This window comes from Moschus berezovskii, chromosome 25 (genome assembly GCF_049115385.1).
Source record: "Moschus berezovskii isolate FMDL1 chromosome 25, NW_MosBer_1.0, whole genome shotgun sequence".
NCBI classification, from domain to species: domain Eukaryota; kingdom Metazoa; phylum Chordata; class Mammalia; order Artiodactyla; family Moschidae; genus Moschus; species Moschus berezovskii.
Genome location: NC_142484.1, coordinates 30,681,528 through 30,701,979, shown reverse-complemented (window position 1 = coordinate 30,701,979; position 20,452 = coordinate 30,681,528). Strand labels below are relative to the sequence as shown.

Genomic DNA, 20,452 nt, shown 5'->3' with positions numbered 1-20,452 from the left:
CACATCATGGAAGAAAATAATTTTCAAATTGTATGACTGAGAAGAAAATATATAGACTATAGAGGGAATTCTTAAAAACAACAAAAAGACCAACCCAGTTTTTAAAATGTGCAAAATATTTGAGTAGACATTTCTTCAGAGATATGCATCGATTAATAATTAGCACGTGAAAAGATAATCAACATCATTAGTCATTGACAAAATGAAAATCAGAAACATAGTATTACTTTATACCTAATAGGGTAACTCTTAAAGGAAAATAATAAGTATTGATGAGTTTGTGGAATGCTGAAACTGATGGGAATACAAAATGGTACAGCTAATGTGGAAAACCATTTGGCCGATCCTTAAAAAGCTAAACAGGGTTTCCTGGTTGTCCAGTGGTTAAGACTGTGCTTCCAATACAGGGGCCATGAGTTCTATTCCTTGTCGGGAAGTTTCCACATGCCGTGCTGTATGGTCACAAAAAAAAAAGCTAAACATAAAACTGCTGTGTGACCCATCATTTCTGCACCTAGCTATATATACTCAGAAGAACCGAAAACAGCTTCAGACAGACACTTGTATGCCAGTATTTATTGTAGCTTAATTCATAATAGCCCAAAGGTTGACACTACCCAAATGTCCATCAGTAAACAAAATGTGATATAATCATACAATACAATATTTTTCATCCTTAAAAAGGAAAGAACTTCTTATATTTGCTACCACATGGGCAGTCCTTGCAAATATTATGCTAAGTAAAAGAAGCCAGACACAAAAGAACTGATATTAAAGTAGATTAGAGATTACGAGGTGCTGCAGAGTGGGAGGGGAATGGGGAGTTAATTGTTTAAAGCTTAAAGAACTTCTGTTTGAAGGGAATTCCCTGATAATCCAGTGATTGGGATTCCACTCTTTTACTGTGGAGGGCCTGGGTTCAGTCCCTGGTGGGGAAATAATATCCCATAAGCCAAGTGGTGTGTCCAAAAGAAAGAGTTTTTCTCTGGATAATAAAAAAACTTAGGGAAATAAGTATCAATGATTATATAACATTGTGAATGTGATTGATTAATGCCACTAAATTATACACTTAATGACTAAGATGGTGAATTTTATGTTTATATAAAAAGATATTTCTCTACATACTAAAGTCGTATGTATCTCCACAATATATAAAAATACAACAGTCAGGGAATATTCTCTAGATCTGGCAGTAATCTTAACTTCAACATATTTACTATCATATTGGATCCTAACAAGGCAGCCCATTCAGTATAATATAGGGTTTGTTGTTTAGTTGCTAAGTCATGTCTGACTCTTGTGGCCCCACGGACTGTAGCGTGCCAGGCTCCTCTGTCCATAGGATTTCCAAGGCAGAAATGCCTGGAGTGGGTTGGCATTTCCTCCTCCAGGGGATCTTCCCCACTCACAAATCAAACCCATATCTCTTGCATCTCCTGCATTGGCAGACAGATTCTTTACGCCTGAGCCATCAGGGAAGCCTATAAGTGAAAGTTGCTCGGTCATATTCAGTTCTTTGCGACCCTGTGGACTGTAGCCCACCAGGCTCCTCTGTCCATGGTTGGGCAAGAATGCTGGAGTGGGTAGCTCTCCCTTCTCCAGGGAATCTTCCCAACTCAGGGATTGAACCCAGGTCTCCCACGTTGCAGGCAGATTCTTTACCATCTGAGCTACCAGGGAAGCCTATATATAGGGTTAATTACCCAGAAAATAAAAGGGGAATTAAATCAGTCACCAATAATTTTATTTAAATATTGGGTATTTTAAATATATTTGAAAGAAAAGTATCTTGAAACAATGCTTATATATAGTTTGAAGAACCCTGATCTACTTCCTGCTGCTGCTAAGTTTTTTCGGTTGTGTTGGAATCTTTTCAACTCTATGGACTGTAGCCAGCCAGGCTCCTCTGTCCATGGGATTCTCCACTCAAGAATACTGGAGTGGGTTGCTGTGCCCTCCTCCAGGGGATCTTCCCGACCCAGGGATTGAACCCACATCTTCTATGGCTCATGCATTACAGGCGGATTCTTTATCACTGAGCCACCAGGAAAGCCCAGTCTACTTCCTAACAGCTCTTAATTCTCTTTATTTTCTTCTTGTGTTCCAGTTGGTTCTTGTCGTGTTTTTCTGGATCCATTTTCAGGTTTGCATTTATATATGTAGCTGTGGCACATGAGGATCTGATAGGCATCTTCCTAATGTCATCTCTTTTATTAGCAAGATAACCCCCATTTTACAGACGAAGACCCTGAAATTGAGAGAGGTGATTGGCCTCGACAGGATCACACTGTTGATAGAGCCTGGATTTGAATCTCAATCTATTTTATACTAAAACCTTATTTCCCTTCCTGTTTAGATTATTGATAAAAAGTAGATTTCTTGGAAAGAGAAAATTACAATTATACTCTTTCCACTTGGGTGTATTTTAGGTATATGGATACTCTTATCTATGAGTATAAAATAGCTATGATAGAGATTTGATTTTTCTTGCTGGATTTTTGCCAGATACTTGCAAGGTACCTTTTACTGCTCTGTAGAATAGACTACTTTTGAGAGTAGCTTCTCAAATTTTTGACATGTGTAAATGTGCCATATTTATAGGTTAACAGATGCCAGCTGCCTGTCCAACTGAGTCCCTTTTATAAGAGTTGTAGCATCTTACTTATGCTTATGTCAGTCACAGTGTCTAACATACAGCAAAGTACTGATAAAGAACTGTTTATCCTTTTTGTGGAATAAACCCATTAATTGATACATGCCTGTGCTCTAGTCACTTGGTATACTTTTGGTATTCTTTTGATTTTTAAAACCATGTTGCTTGAGAAACCTTGCCATTGGAATATATCCAGTATATATTTTAAGGAATGAAAGAATCTTCCATTCTATATATAACTCTTAATATGCGTTGTTATAGACAGTATTCCCAGGTAGCTCATTAAAATAGTAAGTTGACTGTAGTTATATCAGGGACTACTGATAGTGTAAATATTTAGTGTTCACTGTCAGTAAGGAGATACTATAGAAAATAGAAAGATGATCAGACTTCGTTTTGTTAAAAAATCTTGTAGCTTTATGGGCCATCCACCCCAAATGAAATAATATTTGTGAAAGGTCTATTGCAAAGAGTAAAACTAACTGTATAATGTATTAAGCATAAAGCTTGTTGCTTTTGTAAGATACGTGCACTAACAGTCTGAATCTGCCTTCTCTTGAGTATCCTCTGCAGGGTTAGGCCACGCTTCATCACCTTTTCTGTGAGTTATTGCAAAACAGGCTTTAGTGGGTCTCCTTGACCTTGGATTCTATCCTCCTGTCTTACCATAGTGCAACAGAGCTGTTTTTCATCAGTACTTCCGAATGCTTGTTGAGTCCTCATATTTATGAGCAATGACCTACTTTCATGGCATTGTCTCTTCCCACTCCCACCCCTCAGCGCTCATGATTTAAGACTCGAAGGGCTCAGCATAAGGAGCTCTTTTATTCGCCTTCACGTTGACAGAACATACCAAAATATTCACATCCCCATTGGTTACCATATTCTGTTCTGTTTCTTCTTGAGATACTATTTATTTACCTCCTTTGCTGATAAAGCCTCATTCATCCTTTAGGTCCTAGCATAAATGTCACCACTTGACTAAAAGTGTCACACCTCCATCCATTGGCTGAAGGGTTTCTCTCCCTTATTTTCACAGTAGGTCATGGATATACCAGTTTCTCAGTTTGTAGATGACTCAGTGACTGCTGCTCCCCTCTAATTACTTGTTTTCATGACTTTCTCTCAATTCTGAACTTGTCAGTGCAGAGACTGTTAATTCATCTTTGCTTTCCTAATACTAAATGTGCTCAGGAAATGTTTCATTTAGTCCTCTGGAAAGAATATTATATATAAAATAGTTGGACTTATTTACATATTTGGTCAGTGATACTTGGTGAGGTTTAACTTGAGTGTAATAACAAAACTACATGATTTCTAATTCTCAATCTAGACTTTGTCCATGGTATGGTTGGTGATAACTGACCTAATTGGTGTCTTAAATATATTACTGATTTTACTATAAATTACTAGAGATACTAATTCCTATTTCTCTTATTTCTTGGCTAAAGCACAGAACCTCCTAAGGATAATAGTACACCCATGTAAAGACTTATGAGAATTGACTGAATTAATATTTTAAAGCGGTTGGAATAGTACTTGGCATGTGGTAAACACACAGTAAATGTTAGCTGTTTCTATTCTAGTCAGAAGTTATTGATGGATAATTTAAAGTAATTTTTTAAATTAAGGTAAAAGCATCATTTTTCTGTGTCTTTTGTTTATTCATCAGATATTTGTTTTGTACCTGCTGTGTATCTCATGCTTTGTCACATGCTAGGGATAAAAAGATGACTTCTCAGAGCTCAGTCAAAAAAATTCTTCTTGATTCAGACTTGAAGAAGAGGTTTTAGTGAAAACTGTATGGGATGCAGTGGAAAGATCTGAACCAGGAGTCATAGCTTCAGTTTTGACTCAGATTCAGTTCAGTCACTAAATTTGAGAAGGACATTTCTTAGATGTATATAATAGGTACTTCAAACTCTGTAGGTATATGACATCTCTTTTCCTTCAAGTGTTCCTTTATACCTTCATTAAAAGCACTTTTATTCTTCCATTTGTTCAAGTCAAGGAATTTAGATGTCACCTTTGATTTTCCTTTTCAGTCACTTTCCACATCTGTCCTTTCAAAAGTCCTTAAAGTTCTTCCTTCAAAATACAGCTGTTTGCTTCTTTCTATTCCCACAACTACACCATAGTCCATGTCATCATTGTCTCTTGCCTTAAAAGTTTTGTAGTTTCTGTTCTTTCCCCTCTGCAGTCTATTTTACACACAGCTGCCATTTTTGAAACATATATCTGATCTAATTTTTCCCCCATTAAAAATCATCTCATCATATTAAAACCCTCCTACACTGTGGGCGGATGGGGTGTAAATTGGTGTAGCCACTGTGGGAAACAGTAAGGAGGTTCCTTTCAAAACTAAAAATTGAGCTACCATATGATCCAGCAGTCCCATTCCTGGGCATATACCCGAAACTAACACAGTATTTTTTTTTTTTAATTTTTTAAATTAAAGTATGGATGATTTATAGTTTTGTATTGTTTCTGGCATATAACAAAGTAATTCAGCCATAGTCTTCATATTCTTTTGGTTATCTTAGTCTTCATATATGGTCCATTGCAGGATATTGAATATAGTTTCCTGTGATACACAGTAGGACCTTGCTGTTATTTTATATACAGTAGTTTGTATCTGCTAATCCCAAACTCCTAATTTAGGAGTTAATTAAATTAACTGCTAACCCCTTTGGGCTTCCAGGTGGCTACACAGACTTAGAGAACAGACTTCGGGACATGGGGCCAGGGGAGGAAGGAGAGGGTGAGATATATGGAGTAACATGGAAACTTACATTACCATATGTAAAGTAGATAGTCAATGGGAATTTGCTGTATGTTTCAGGGGACTCAAACAGGGGCTCTGTGACCCAGAGGGGAGGGATGGGGAGGGAGATGGGAGGGAGAGGACATATGTGTACCTATGGCTGATTCATGTTGATCTTTGGCAGAAACTGACACAATTTCTATAAAGCAATTATCCTTCAACTAAAATGTCAATAAATTAAAAAAAAAAAGAATATTCATCTATAAAGAAAGAATTCGCCTGCCAATGCAGGAGGCATGGGTTCCATCTCTGGGTCAGAAAGATCCCCTACAGAAGGAAATGGCCACCCACTCCAGTATTTTTGCCTGGAAAATCCCATGGACAAAGGAGCTGGACAGGCTACAGTCCATGGGGTTGGAGAGTCTGACAGGACTGAGCATGCATGCTGTCCGCTTTGGTAACCATAAGTTTGTTTTCTCTGTCTGTGTGTCTCTTTCTGTTTTGTAGATGAGTTCATTTTTTGTCAAATTTTAAATTCCACATATAAGTGATGTATCGTATGGTATTTGTCTTTCTGTTTCTAATTTTACTTGGTATGATAATCTCTGGGCCCATCCATGTTGCTACAAAATGACATTTTATTCTTTTTGATGTGTGAGTGATATTCCATTGTATTGTATATATAATATATGCCACATTCTTTATCAATCTGTCAATGGACATTTAGTTGCTTCCTTGTCTTGGCTATTATAAACAGTGCTCCTGTGCACACAGGGGAGCATCTTTTATAATTAGAATTTCCTCTGGGTAGATGCCCAGGAGTGAGATTGCTGGATCATATGGCAACTCTATATTTAGTTCTTTTAGGAACCTCTTTACGTTTTTCACAGTGGCTGTACAACTGTACGATCCTACCAGCAGTATAGGAGGGTTTTCTTTTCCTGAAACCCTCTCCAGCATTTAACACAATATTCTGAACCACCTATACTACCCACTCCCCAAAATGTAAAAAATCCTCCCATTGCATTTGAAATCAGATTTTAATTTCTTACCCTGGCTTCCATCATCTGGCCTTTGGGTTCCTTTTCTTTTTCTGTTCTCCCCCTTATTCTGCTTCATTTACAATCATCTTTTTTTCTGTTTTTAAATATGTCAGATCTTTGTGCCAGCTTGTTTCTTCTGTCTGAAACATTCCTATACCAGGTCTTTTTATGGCTGATTTCTATTTATCAGTCATGTCTCAACTTTTTGTGTCAGATGTCAGCTTTTTAAAATGAGGCCTTGCCTGAGCGCTAAACCTTTTCTCTATCACAGTGTTCTGTTTTTGTCTCCACTTGATATTTTCTTATTTTCACCCATTTGACTACCTCCTAGAATATAAGCTCCATGGTGGCAGTTCGGTTGTTTTCTTTATCATGGTGTCACAGCCCTTTGATTAGTTCCTGCCATAGAACAAGTACTCAATAAATATTTGTGGAATCACTGGATAAATGAATCTCTTTAAACTTCATGTTTTTGAATTGTAAAATAAAGATTTTCATCTGAATGATATTAAGGGACTCCCTCATCAAAGGTAAAAAAACTAAACACTGGTTAAAGGCTGTAATGACAGATTTATTCAATAACTACTCTAGTAGAGGGAGCTTGAACTCAATTTCAGTTTGCCCAGAGGTGGCTGGTATTTTAAAGGTAGGATGAGGGAATTGGGGAGATGGTAATGAAAGAGTAAAGGAGTTGAGCTGGGTTAGGGAAATAAAAAATCACAAAAGCCAGTGACTTCTACAGTCTGATGATTACATACAAAAGGATTGGCTTTCAGGTCCTTGAGAAGGACATGCCTGTCTTACAGGACATACATATACACCTCTCAAAGGTTTAGAAGAAAGATTTACAATTTTAAGTTTGTTTGTTTTAAAAGTAGTTAGGGGGAGTTCCTTGGCAGTCCAGTAGTTAATACTTGTCATTTTCACTGGGATGGCTCAGGTTCAATTCCTGGTCAGGGAGCTAAGATCCTGCAAGCTGCCTGTCGTGACAAAAAAGGAAAAAAAAGAGAGACTTAGAGGTCCTCCAGGATCTGATCAGATGTTGGCTGGAACAAACAATAAATCCTTTTGGCAACCTTGAGTTTTCTAGACAAGGAAAGAGCAGGGGTGTGTCCTCAGGCTGATAGAAGCCATTCAAGTGTTGGTCTAGTCTTTCAGTGCCAACATTTGGATGTTCATGCTGAGAATTTCACTGTTTTTCTACAGCTTTCATCCTTTTTAATACCTTACCTTCTAAACTGCCAAAAAGAGAATTACTGGTGCTTCCATTGTGTATATGAATCTAAGATTAATATGTTAATGATCCCACTGAGATAAAGTCTGTGTTTTTGTTGAATAGACATGTCAAACCACCTTTCTTACACGTGTTAAGCTGCTGTGAACTTTTAAATGCCCCCCACACCCGCTACCCCTTATTTTCCATCTTCAACCTTGTTTTTTCTCTGTAGAAGTCAAGAAGAATAGATACAGGGAGTTTTGGAATGACAACAGGCAGGCAGCCAAGAGACCTCCCATGCTGAATGGCATTCAACTTTGCAGGCACGGAACATTGATTTTGTGTGTGTATCAGAAAGACTGTTCATTAGGCACCATACAGGGGGAAACAACAAGACATGATCACTCATTAACACATTTAGGGAGAATCAGACTTAAAACCAGTATTATGGAATGATAATTATGGTGATAAAAGTAGATGTTTTGGATATTGGAACATTCTCTAAAGAGGAATTGCATGCAAAACCAGATTAAATAGGCTGCTTGGTTAGAATCCGATGAAACGTGGGGAATTAATGTGAACGTGGGGAATAAATGTGAATTACCAATCTAGTAGGGATCCCTTTGCTTTAAAGTCCCGAGAATAACTGTCTAGACATTCTGTAACAACAAAGCTAGTTTCTGGTCCTATAGGCAAACTATGGCCCCTTTGTTAAATCTCGCTTTTCAGCCTGTTTATGTATGGCTTGAGAACTAAGAATGGTTTTTATATATTGAAATGGTTGGGAGAATGGTTGACATATGAAAATTATATGAAATTCAAATTTCCTTACAAATAAAGTGGTATTGTAAAGTGGTGTTGCTCACTCATTTATATATTATAGAAAATACTACTTTTTCTGGAATGTGAGCCTGAGTGGGCCTTAGGAAGCATTAGTACAAACTAAGCTAGTGGAGGTGATGGAATTCCAGCTGAGCTATTTCAAATCCTAAAAGATGATGCTGTGGAAGTGTTGCATTCAACATGCCAGCAAATTTGGAAAACTCAGCAGTGGCCACAGGACTGGAAAAGAAGGGCAATGCTAAATGTTAAAACTGCTGCACAAAAGACAGTCTCTTTAACAAGTGGTGCTGGGAAAACTGGTCAGCCACTTGTAAAAGAATGAAACTAGAACACTTCCTAACACCATACACAAAAGTAAACTCGAAATGGATTAGAGAACTAAATGTAAGACCAGAAACTATAAAACTCCTAGAGGAGAACATAGGCAAAACACTCTCCGACATAAATCACAGCAGGATCCTCCAAGACCCACCTCCCAGAATATTGGGAAAAAAGGCAAAAATAAACAAATGGGACCTAATTAAAATCAAAAGCTTCTGCACAGCAAAGGAAAGTATAAGCAAGGTGAAAAGACAGCCTTCAGAATGGGAGAAAATGATAGTAAATGAAACAACTGACAAAGAATTAATCTCCAAAATATACAAGCAGCTCCTGCAGCTCAATTCCAGAAAAATAAACGACCCAATCAAAAAATGGGCCAAAGAACTAAACAGACATTTCTCCAAAGAAGACATACAGATGGCTAACAAACACATGAAAAAATGCTCAACATCCCTCATAATCAGAGAGATGCAAATCAAAACCACAATGAGATACCATTTCACACCAGTCAGAATGGCTGCTATCCAAAAGTCTACATGCAATAAATGCTGGAGAGGGTGTGGAGAAAAGGGAACCCTCTTACACTACTGGTGGGAATGCAAACTAGTACAGCCACTAGGAGAACAGTGTGGAGATCCTCAAAAAACTGGAAATAGAGCTGCCATATGATCCAGCAATCCCACTCCTGGGCATACACACCGAGGAAACCAGAATTGAAAGAGACACATGTACTCCAATGTTCATTGCAGCACTGTTTATAATAGCCAGGACATGGAAGCAACCTAGATGTCCATCTGCAGACGAATGGATAAGAAAGCTTTGGTACATAAACACAATGGAGTATTTTTCAGCCATCAAAAAGAATGCATTTGAATCAGTTCTAATGAGGTGGATGAAATTGGAGCCTATTATACAGAGTGAAGTAAGCCAGAAAGAAAAACACCAATACAGTATACTAACGCATATATATGGAATTTAGAAAGATGGTAGCCTTAACCCTGTATACGAGACAGCAGAAGAGACATAGGTGTATAGAACAGTCTTTGGGACTCTGTGGGAGAGGGTGAGGGTGGGATGATTTGGGAGAATGGCATTGTAGCATGTATATTATCATATGTGAAATGAACCACCAGTCCAGGTTCAATGCATGATACGGGATGCTCAGGGCTGGTGCACGGGGATGACCTGGAGGGAGGATATGGGGAGGAGGGAGGTGGGAGGGGGGTTCAAGAAGGGGAACACATGTACACCCGGGGCAGATTCATGTCAATGTATGGCAAAACCAACCAAATATATTATTGTAAAGTAATTAGCCTCCAATAAAAAAAAATAAAGCTCAAAAAAATAAAAGATATGGAAACTAAAAAAGAAAAAAACTGCTGCACAATTGCACTCATTTTACATGCTAGCAAGGTTATACTCAAAATCCTTCAAGCTAGGCTTCGATAGTACATGAACCGAGAACTTCCAGATGTATAAGCTCAATTTACAAAAGGTAGAGGAACCAGAGATCAAATTGCCAGCATCTGTTGGATCATAGAAAAAGCAAGAGAATTCCAGAAAAACATCTACTTCTGACTGTGTGGGTAACAGCAAACTGTGGAAAATTCTTAAAGAAATGGAAATACCAGACCACCTGACCTGCCTCCTGAGAAATCTGTATGCAGGTCAAAAAACAACAGTTAGAACCAGTCATGAAACAATGGACTGGTTCAAAATTGGGAAAGGAGTACGTCAAAGCTGTGTATTGTCATCCTGCTTATTTAACATGTAAGCAGAGTACATCATGGGAAATGCCAGGCTAGATGAAGCACAAACTAGAATTAATATTGCCAAGAGAAATATGAACAGCCTCAGATACGCAGATTGATACCACTCTAGTTGCAGAAAGTGAAGAGGAACTAAAGAGCCTCTTGATGAGGGTGAAAGAAGAGAGTGAAAAAGCTGACTTAAAACTCAACATTCAGAAAACTAAGATCATGGCATCTGGTCCCATCACTTCATGGCAGATAGATGGGAAAACACTGGAAACACTGACAGACTTTATTTTTTGGGTTCCAAAATCACTGCAGATGGTGACTGCAGCCATGAAATGCAAAAACGCTTGCTCCTTGGAAGGAAAGCTATGACAAACCTAGACAGCATATTAAAAAACAAAGACATTATTTGCTGACAAAGGTTCATATAGTCAAAGCTATGGTTTATCCAGTAGTCATGTACCGATGTGAGAGTTGGACCATAAAGAAGGCTGAGCACCAAAGAATTGATGCTTTCAAACTGTGGTGTTGGAGAAGACTCTTGAGAGTCCCTTGGACTGCAAGGAGATCCAACCAGACCATCCTAAAGGAAATCAGTCCTGAATATTCATTGGAAGGACTGATACTGAAGCTGAAGCTCCAATACTATGGCCACTTAATGTGAAGAAACAGTTTATTGTTAAAGACCCTGATTCTGGGAAAGATTGAAGGCAGGAGGAGAAAGGAGATGACAGAGGGTGAGATCATTGAATGGCATCACCAACTCAATGGACATGAGTTTGAACTAACTTTGGGAGATGGGGAAGGACAGGGAAGCCTGGCTTGCTGCAGTCCATGGATTTGCAGAGTCGGACATGACTTAGCTTCTGAACATGACTTAGCCACATGACTGCTTTTGCAGTGTAACAGAGTTTAATAGTTGAAAAAGAGGCCTGCTGCTGCTGCTGCTGCTAAGTCACTTCAGTCGTGTCTGACTCTGTGTGACCCCATAGAGGGCCTCCTACCAGGTTCCCCCATCCCTGGGATTCTCCAGGCAAGAACACTGGAGTAGGTTGCCATTTCCTTCTCCAATGCATGAAAGGGAAAAGTGAAAGTGAAGTTGCTCAGCCCTGTCCGACTCTTAGCGACCCCATGGACTGCAGCCTACCAGGCTCCTCAGTCCATGGGATTTTCCAAGCAAGAGTACTGGAGTGGGGTGCCATTGCCTTCTCCAGAAAAAGAGGCCATGTCGTCTCAAAACCTAAATTATTTTGTTTGTCCCTTAGAAGTTTGCTGACCCCTGATGAGATTATGTAGTCCTGCATAAGAATTATTTTAGTGTCATTTATAGTACTTTTTAAATTTGCAGTATTTCCTTTGTGGTAACAATGTGCTGTGCTCAGTTGCTCAGTCCTGTCCCACTCTTGGAGACCCCATGGACTGTATCCTGCCAGACTTCTCAGTCCATGGCATTTTCCAGGCATGAATACTGGAGTGGGTTGCCATTTTCTACTCCAAGGTATCTTCCCAGCCTGAGGATCAAACCCCCACTCTTGTGTCTCTTGCAATGGCAGGGGTATTTTTTTTTACCACTGCATCCCTGGGAAGGTAGTAAAAATAGGTTATGACTATTTGGGCAAATCTGAGTAATGGGCCTTGAGGGGAGGTCTTCAAATAGCATAGTTTAAGTCCGCATTGCTTAAAGAAACTGAAAATGAATAGCATGTTTATCTCTGAATATCAGCACAACAAAGGTTTTACACCCTGAACATTGTAAATGAAGGTCAGTAAATTGAAGCTAAGTAGTGCTTTGACTATGCCAATCACAATAAACTGGAAAATTCTGAAAGAGATGGGAATACCAGACCACCTGACCTGCCTCTTGAGAAACCTGTATGCAGGTCAGGAAGCAACAGTTAGAACTGGACATGGAACAACAGACTGGTTCTAAATAGGAAAAGGAGCACGTCAAGGTTGTATATTGTCACCCTGCTTATTTAACTTATATGCAGAGTACATCATGAGGAATGCTGGGCTGGATTAAGCACAAGCTGGAATCAAGATTACCAGGAGAAATATCAATAACTTCCGATATGCAGATGACACCACCTTTATGGCAGAAAGTGAAGAGGAACTCAAAAGCCTCTTGATGAAAGTGAAAGAGGAGAGTGAAAAGGTTGGCTTGCAGCTCAACATTCAGAAAACAAAGATCATGGCATCTGGTCCCATCACTTCATGGGAAATAGATGGGTAAACAGTGGAAACAGTGTCAGACTTTATTTTTTTGGGCTCCAAAATCACTGTGGATGCTGATTGCAGCCATGAAATTAAAAGACGCTTACTCCTTGGAAAGAAAGTTATGACCAACCTAGATAGCATATTAAAAAGCAGAGACATTACTTTGCCAACCAAGATCTGTCTAGTCAAGGCTATGGTTTTTCCCGTGGTCATGTATGGATGTGAGAGTTGGACTGTGAAGAAAGCTGATCGCCGAAGAATTGATGCTTTTGAACTGTGGTGCTGGAGAAGACTCTTGAGAGTCCCTTGGACTGCAAGGAGATCCAACCAGTCCATTCTAAAAGAGATCAATCCTGGGTGTTCATTGGAAGGACTGATGCTAAAGCTGAAACTGCAATACTCTGGCCACCTCATGCGAAGAGTTGACTCACTGGAAAAGACTCTGATGCTGGGAGGGATTGGGGGTAGGAGGAGAAGGGGACGACAGAGAATGAGATGGCTGGGTGGCATCACCGGCTTGATGGACATGAGTTTGAGTGAACTCCGGGAGTTGATGATGGACAGGGAACCCTGGCGTGCTGTCATGGGTTCGCAAAGCGTTGGACACGACTGAACGACTGAACTGAACTGAACTGAGTGCAGATGCAGAGGCCTGTATCTTAATTATCTTTGTATCTACCTCACTCTCTCCTTCCCTTTCACACAGTAAATGATAGTCAATTGTTGAGCTGTAATTTCCTATCAGTGATGCCGTGAGCCATTGACTGTGCATGGGTAACTAGGTTGTTGGCTACGCTTTGGAGCTGTGTCATTCTCAGCCCCTCTGGGTGAAGTTGAGCTTCCCCACACTCAGCTTTAGCCTTCAAAGTATTTTAGGGGTGTGGTATACAGTAGAGCACTCAAGAAATGCTTCATCCAAGTCATAAGCTTTAGTCTGTGTTGTTGACTGTCCCTCTAATTTTTATTTTTGCTTGAGATATTGACATACTGTGAAAGTCACCCTTTAAAAATATGCAATTCAGTTTTTTAAGCATATTCACAAGTATGTGAGCTATCTTAATAGTAGAACACTGTCTTAATTGTAGAGCATTTTTGTTACTCTAAAAGGAAGCCCATTAGCAACAACTGTCCTCTCTCTACTTACCCACTAACAATTTTGTCTATATGGATTTGACTCTTGTGGAAATCCTGTATACAAACACTCCAAAATCTGTGACCTTTTATATCTGAATTTTTTTTTAGCAGGCATCATGTTTTTAATATTCATCCATGCTGTACAGGATAGCAATACTTCATTCCTTTTCATGGATGCGTAAAACTCCATTGTATTTATATTCCACATATTATTTTATTCATTCATCAGTTGATGTAAATTTGGGTTGATCCCACCCTTTGGCAATTATAAATAATATTGAGATGAACATTTGTATAGTATATGTTTTCATTTTTTTTATATGTACATACCAAGGAATGGAATTGCTAAGTCATGTGGTAACTCAGTGTTAACTTTTTGAGGAATTGCTAGTCTTTTTTTTTTTTTTAACAAAGTGGCTGCACTAGTTTACATTCCTGTCCTTTGCTATTTTCTTTTTGATTATAGCTATCCTAACATGTATGAAGTAGTATTGCAGTGTGATTTTGAGTTACATTTCCCTAGTGAATAAGGACATTGGTCATCTCCTGTGCTTTTTGTCCATTTATATATATTCTTTGGCAAACTGTTCATATTATAAGGTCGAATTGGCCCAATGGTGTTAAATAAAAGAACCCATACCCCAAATAGATAATGTAACAGGCTTTATGGCTAGGAGCCCCAGGGCGGGAACCCCGGACTTAGCAGGGCGAGGTTGGGGAATCCGCGCTGAAGAAAGGCAGAGAGCGACTTATACAGCCTCTCAGTAAGGAGCAGCGAAGTTCTTCCCAAAAAAGGCGAGGTCTGGAGTGGCGGTCTCTCATGGTCAGCTAGAAACCGGGTTGGTGGCTCTGGAGGTTAGGAGATAGGGTTGATTTCGGTCGAGAGCTGTTGCGTCAGAGCCTCTTCAGCGGTTTGGCAGGACTTTTTCCCGCCGGTGGGAAATGAAGAGGAGAAGAAGAAGCCAAGATGGCCACCAGGGTCCGGCCTTACACATATGTTGACTTTTAGCTTTTGTTATAATCACCTGAGGGTCTGCCCTATGTGGTATTCCAAAAAAGTTTCCTTCACTCTGTATGTCTCAGTATTTTTTCTCTGCAAAATACAATGGTGTAGCAGTCGAAGTATGGTATTGCAGAGAATGGAGAGCTCTTTCTTCCTTTTTGCCTTTAAAGATCTTCCATTATAGAGTTCCTGGCCATACTGCTTGGTTATATTTTTTCTATCCTCTAACAATGATCTCCTGCAATTCTATTACACAAGTTGGTTTAGAAAAAATAATAATAAGACACTGGTAGAGGAGAGGAAAAGAGTAACCCTCCCAGGAGGGCCAGCTTAGTCTTATTCCTAGGTTGAGATGGTTATGTGAGCAGTCTCATTCGCCTTTTTGTTTTTCTCCTCCCAGACTTTCTAGCCAGTTGCCCAGCCAGATAATCTTGTGCCTTTTGTTGGTTCTTCTCCCTTCTTCATTATACTCTTTGCTCCTTGGATTGGAAAAAGAGTGTGAAGTTTGTAGGCACTTTATATCATTTTTCATGTCTACTTCACAGCCTTTAAGATCAATATTACTATTGCTCCCCTTTTATTGCTGAGGAAACTGGCTCACAGAGGTCATAGAACCCATGGCATCTCTCCTGATAAGTGTAATGGTTATCCAGATTTCTTTCTTCATCCTGTTAAATTGTCTCTGGTTTGCTTGAAATGTTTGTGTGGAAAGAGAAACCTAGAAATTTAAGTTAATGCCACATTATAGAAGCCAAGCAGTGAAATCTTTACCCATAATTAGGAGGACTTCGAGTTGGAGAGTTACTCGAATAAAAATGTGTCTTCGATTTGGCATGTTATTTTTAGCTTACTTCTAGTCTAGGCATAGAGATGAATTATTGTCCTTGTCCTCGAGGAACTAGGCTATTTGGAGAGGTGGAATCTGATAACTACTTGCATTTGGGGAAACTGTGCCACAAAAGTGTATGTAAAATTCTTGAGAGCAATGGAGACAGCTGCAGAGGTCACTGCTTACCTTGAATGTAGTCATCATTCAGTAGTAGTAGTCAACGTTTTTGATATATTTAAATAGTAGATATTTCAGAGTGTGATTGGATTGGACTGTGTTTGGCATAAACTTTTTCCTTTGTGTATTAACAAAACAGTTAACATAGTTGTACAACAAAACTACCAATGTAAATAAAAATTGCTTTTCTGTATTAAGACTTTAACTTTCTCTTGACAGATATGCCAAGAGTTTAATAGCACCTGGGCATGGGAGATGGAGAAGAAAGGCTATCTTGAAATGAGTGTTGAATGCAAGTTAGCACTCTTAAAGGTAATAAATTTATTATTTGTTAAAATTATTTTAATTAAAAAATCACTTTGACTCCTTTTGATTGAATTGGAAAGCAACTAGAAAGTAGAAATTTTTATTGTTAGTGGAAACGGACAATAGAATTTTCTTTTTTTAACTTATTTTTTGGTGATAAAACTCCTCTTTAAATTACTTTTTTTGGTTGTTTTTCAATACACACTTATAGCTAGGTTTAATGATCTCTGCCTGTAAGGATAATGGCAAACAGTTACCCTAGATTAATTTTATGCATTGTTGGCAGCCTTCAAAATCATAGCTAACAAATATGGTAAACTGTGGTTAATCTTTCACTGATTTACTAAATCAAAGATTCAGGGAAGAAATCTTACTTTATATACACTAATTGTATATAAAAATTTTAATAAAAAGTTAGTTCATCCATTTTGGTGCTGGCAGTATGTTTTTTTTTTTTTTTTTAAGAAAATTCTCCAGAGGAGTTATCAGTAAGACTGCCTTTGGTAAAAATTATGTATCTCAAGTTTTCAAAAATAGACAGCCATTTCAAGATTAAAGTTCATCTAAAAGCTTTAAGAGAAAGTCATTGAAAATTTTATACCATGAACCAATTTGGGAGACTTTAATACAAACACTCAGTGCTTTAGAATATAACTTAATTTTTGGGTCACTGGTTGTGTTAAACCTGTAAATTTATGTAATACTAAAATTGTATGTTAAATTAGAAATTTGTGTTTTAAAATTGGTTATTATAAAGTAAGTGTACAAAAGAGGAGAAAGGAAAGTAAAAGATGGACAAACATACTCTTTCTCTTCTTATCCCTGAATCAGTTTCATGGTTGAACATAACACATTTATTGTGATGGAGAAACATTTATGGGGTATTTTAAATCATGTTGTGACTATTTTCCAGTACCTCTGTGAGTGTCAATTTGATGACAATCTCAAATTCAAGAATATTATCAATGAGGAGGATGCCGATACCATGCGTCTCCAGCCAATTGGCCGTGACAAAGATGGCCTCATGTACTGGTACCAGTTGGATCAAGATCACAATGTCAGAATGTACATAGAAGAACAAGATGATCAAGATGGCTCTTCATGGAAATGCATTGTCAGGTATTTTTTATTGGAAATTTTTTTACATTTATTTGCATGTTTCTTCCTTTGATCTCTTCTCTACCAGAATATAATCTCTGAAGCTTGGTGATTCTTTTCCATTTATGGGGTTAGGAATTTCTAGGACCTAGCCTAGTGCCCAGCACAATACCCATTGGAAGCACTTAATTATTTGTCAAATAAATACATTTAGCAATGTGGTCCACATCAGGACATATATCTAGTACTTTAGGGAGCTGGAATCCAAAAAATAATGATACATATACACAGAAATCCATTGTTAGAAATATAAGAAAAACATATATATATATATATTTTTTTATTGTGTTGCATAGCTTGTAGGATCTTAGTTTCCTGACCAGGGATTGAACCCAAGCCCTTGGCAGTGAAAGCACAGCATCCTAACCGCTGCCTTGTCAGGGAATTCCCAGAGAAACATAAATTGATTTTTATTTAGCTATATAGGTTTCTATTAGGCATTATTTGTTTATTCTTCTTAAATTTGTCTAATTCATGTGACACATATTTTCATGTGAAAATATACTACATTTTCAATTTTTCCTGTGCATACATTTCTTTAGTGAAGTCTGAAGAACTCTAAGGAACATTATGCTTTTTTGTCCTAGTCCTTTTTGGAAAATCTTGATTTCTTATGTTTGTATTGATAAATGTATTTGAATGGAAACATTTAATTTAATATAAAGCTTTGAAATAAAACTTTAAAAAATTGATTAGTGACTCTCAGATTGTTATTCAGAATCTTTGTGTCTCCAATTTTCTGTTTTTGCAGATTAATTATTTAGAATTTATTGTATTAATTTCAACAATTTATGTTAATTTTGAAAATATTATAGGATTTATAACTAGAGTAGGGAGAACTAATGGATATATGTCCAGTGGCTTTTGAAGACTCTCTTAACTTTAACTCATCTTTGTTTTTGCTTTTTAGCAGATTTTTGTTAGTGGTCATTTAATGTTTTGAAGAGAAAATTCTAGAAATTCATAATATTTGTTTGGGTCATGGAAGCTGCACTTTTATTCCCTAAGAATAAACTTTGAATGAGCTCTTGGGGGGTTGTTTTTTAACCATTCTTTCATCATATTATGATGAATTATATTATTATATATCATATATGTACATAATATATATCATCAGCATCATATATAAAATATAATATAAACCATATAATGTGGTTTTCCATATAGTTAACTTACTAAATTAAAATAAATAAAGTAGTCCTGAAATAAGATGTACTCACTATCTCTCCCTGTGAATATACATACATTAAATAAGGTTCTGTTCATGATGTTTGACCACTATTCTACTGTTTTCTTTATTAAACTTGCATAGTTGTTTGAGACAACTGCTTTGTGGAAGAAAAACTTAGCGACAGAGAAAAATTATTATGATTATTATTAATCAGTCATATGTGCTTTTAAACAACTGCTAGTATATGATGTTTTAAGTAGATAATACACCAGTGCATGATGTAAGAGAAATACCATAGATTTTATAGCTAATAAGTGAATCTAGTTTCTTCTGCTTATCATCTGTAGGAAGATTGCTTAATTACTCTCATACTCTTTCCTAAAATGAAGTTGATAATACTTCGCCAGTAAAGCTATTCTGAGGACTATAAGGGAAGTCATACTAGGGCTGTAGTACATGCTTGATAAAAATTTGTTCCTTCTCCTAACCTTTTACTGCATTTTCTTACAACTTCTAACCCTAAAGATTGAAACTTAGTTACTTCATAAGAGAAATGTTTATCTGCAGGAAGAGAAAAGGGCAAATTTGCCAGCCAGCTTTTTCCAAATATGTAGTAATATTTAGGATCATTAATAATACTTTGGGTGTATTGAATCTCATTTCAGGTAATTAAAGGCAGATTCTAAACAACTGATTGTCACGGTACTGTTCCTTTATTTCATTAAAGTCATAGATTTGAATTGCATGCCTGCTTGTGTAGTAGGCACTGTGCTGAGCAGTGGGGGACGTAGTGGTGAATAGTACAGCTCTGGGATCTCTGGATGATCTTCATGCACCTGTGAAATCCCTTATATTGTAAGCGGTAGCTCTTAGTTGTATTTAATGTGTGTATTTTCTAGGGAAGTATCATAGTTTTGATAAATTTTTGATATGTTCTGTGACATGGCATTTCAGTTAACTTTAACTTAACATACTAGTACTATTTTGGACAAATGTAATAAGCTTTTTCATCCATATAGGTCTCTCATTTTTGTGAAGGTTGAATGTGAAAAGCATTGCGTTACTATTCTTTGTTGTTTATTCACTAAGTCTGACACTCTTTTGTGACCCCTTGGACTGTAGTCCACCGGGCTCCTCTGTCCATGGAATTTCTCAGGCAAGAATATTAGAGTGGGTTACCATTTCCTTTCCAAGGAATCTTCCTGACCCAGAGATCGAACCTGCATCTCCTACATTGGCAGGTGGATTCTTTACCACTGAGTCACTAGGGAAGCCCTATTATTCTTTTCTTTCCTCAAAATTGAGATCTTAGTGGTCACTAAAATACATTAGATACCCAAAACAATGTAGGGCATCATTCCATTTGTCACTGATAAGATTCTTTCAGGAGTATAGTATCTAGAATTGGATGTCAAACTCTTAAGAAGAATATCAATATAGTAGAATGAGTTCTTTATGGAAGGAACCACAAAGAAAATGGTTTAATAAACTGAAAATATTTGATCTGGCATAAGTGTCGGGAGATATAACTATCTATAAACGTTTAAAGAATTGATTTGTATAAGAGTATTTCTTTCAAGGGCTCAACCTGCATCAGTGGATATGAATTGTGGGGTAGTAGAACTGAGTTTATGGAGGTTAGAACTCTTTTTTAGAAGATAGAAGAAGGGAGAATAATTCTGAATTCATTCAATGAAGCCATCCTTACCAAAACCATGCAAAGATATTACAAGAAAAAAAATTATAGACCAGCATCTCTAAGGAACATAAATACAGAACTTTTCAAAAAATATTAGCAAATCAAATCCAACAATGCATTATATATATATATAAAATGACCAAGTAGGATTTATCTCA

At 37.6% G+C, this 20,452-nt stretch overlaps 1 protein-coding gene across 1 annotated transcript in view; it reads left to right on the top strand.

Moving 5' to 3' along the window:
• RSF1 (remodeling and spacing factor 1) overlaps positions 1 to 20,452 on the top strand; it is a 153,127-nt gene that overhangs the window by 73,894 nt on the left and 58,781 nt on the right. The window contains exons 3-4 of the mRNA XM_055416058.2: positions 16,180 to 16,272; positions 17,180 to 17,385. Of these exons, the coding sequence (XP_055272033.1) occupies positions 16,180 to 16,272; positions 17,180 to 17,385 (299 nt within the window). The remainder of the gene's footprint in view (positions 1 to 16,179; positions 16,273 to 17,179; positions 17,386 to 20,452) is intronic.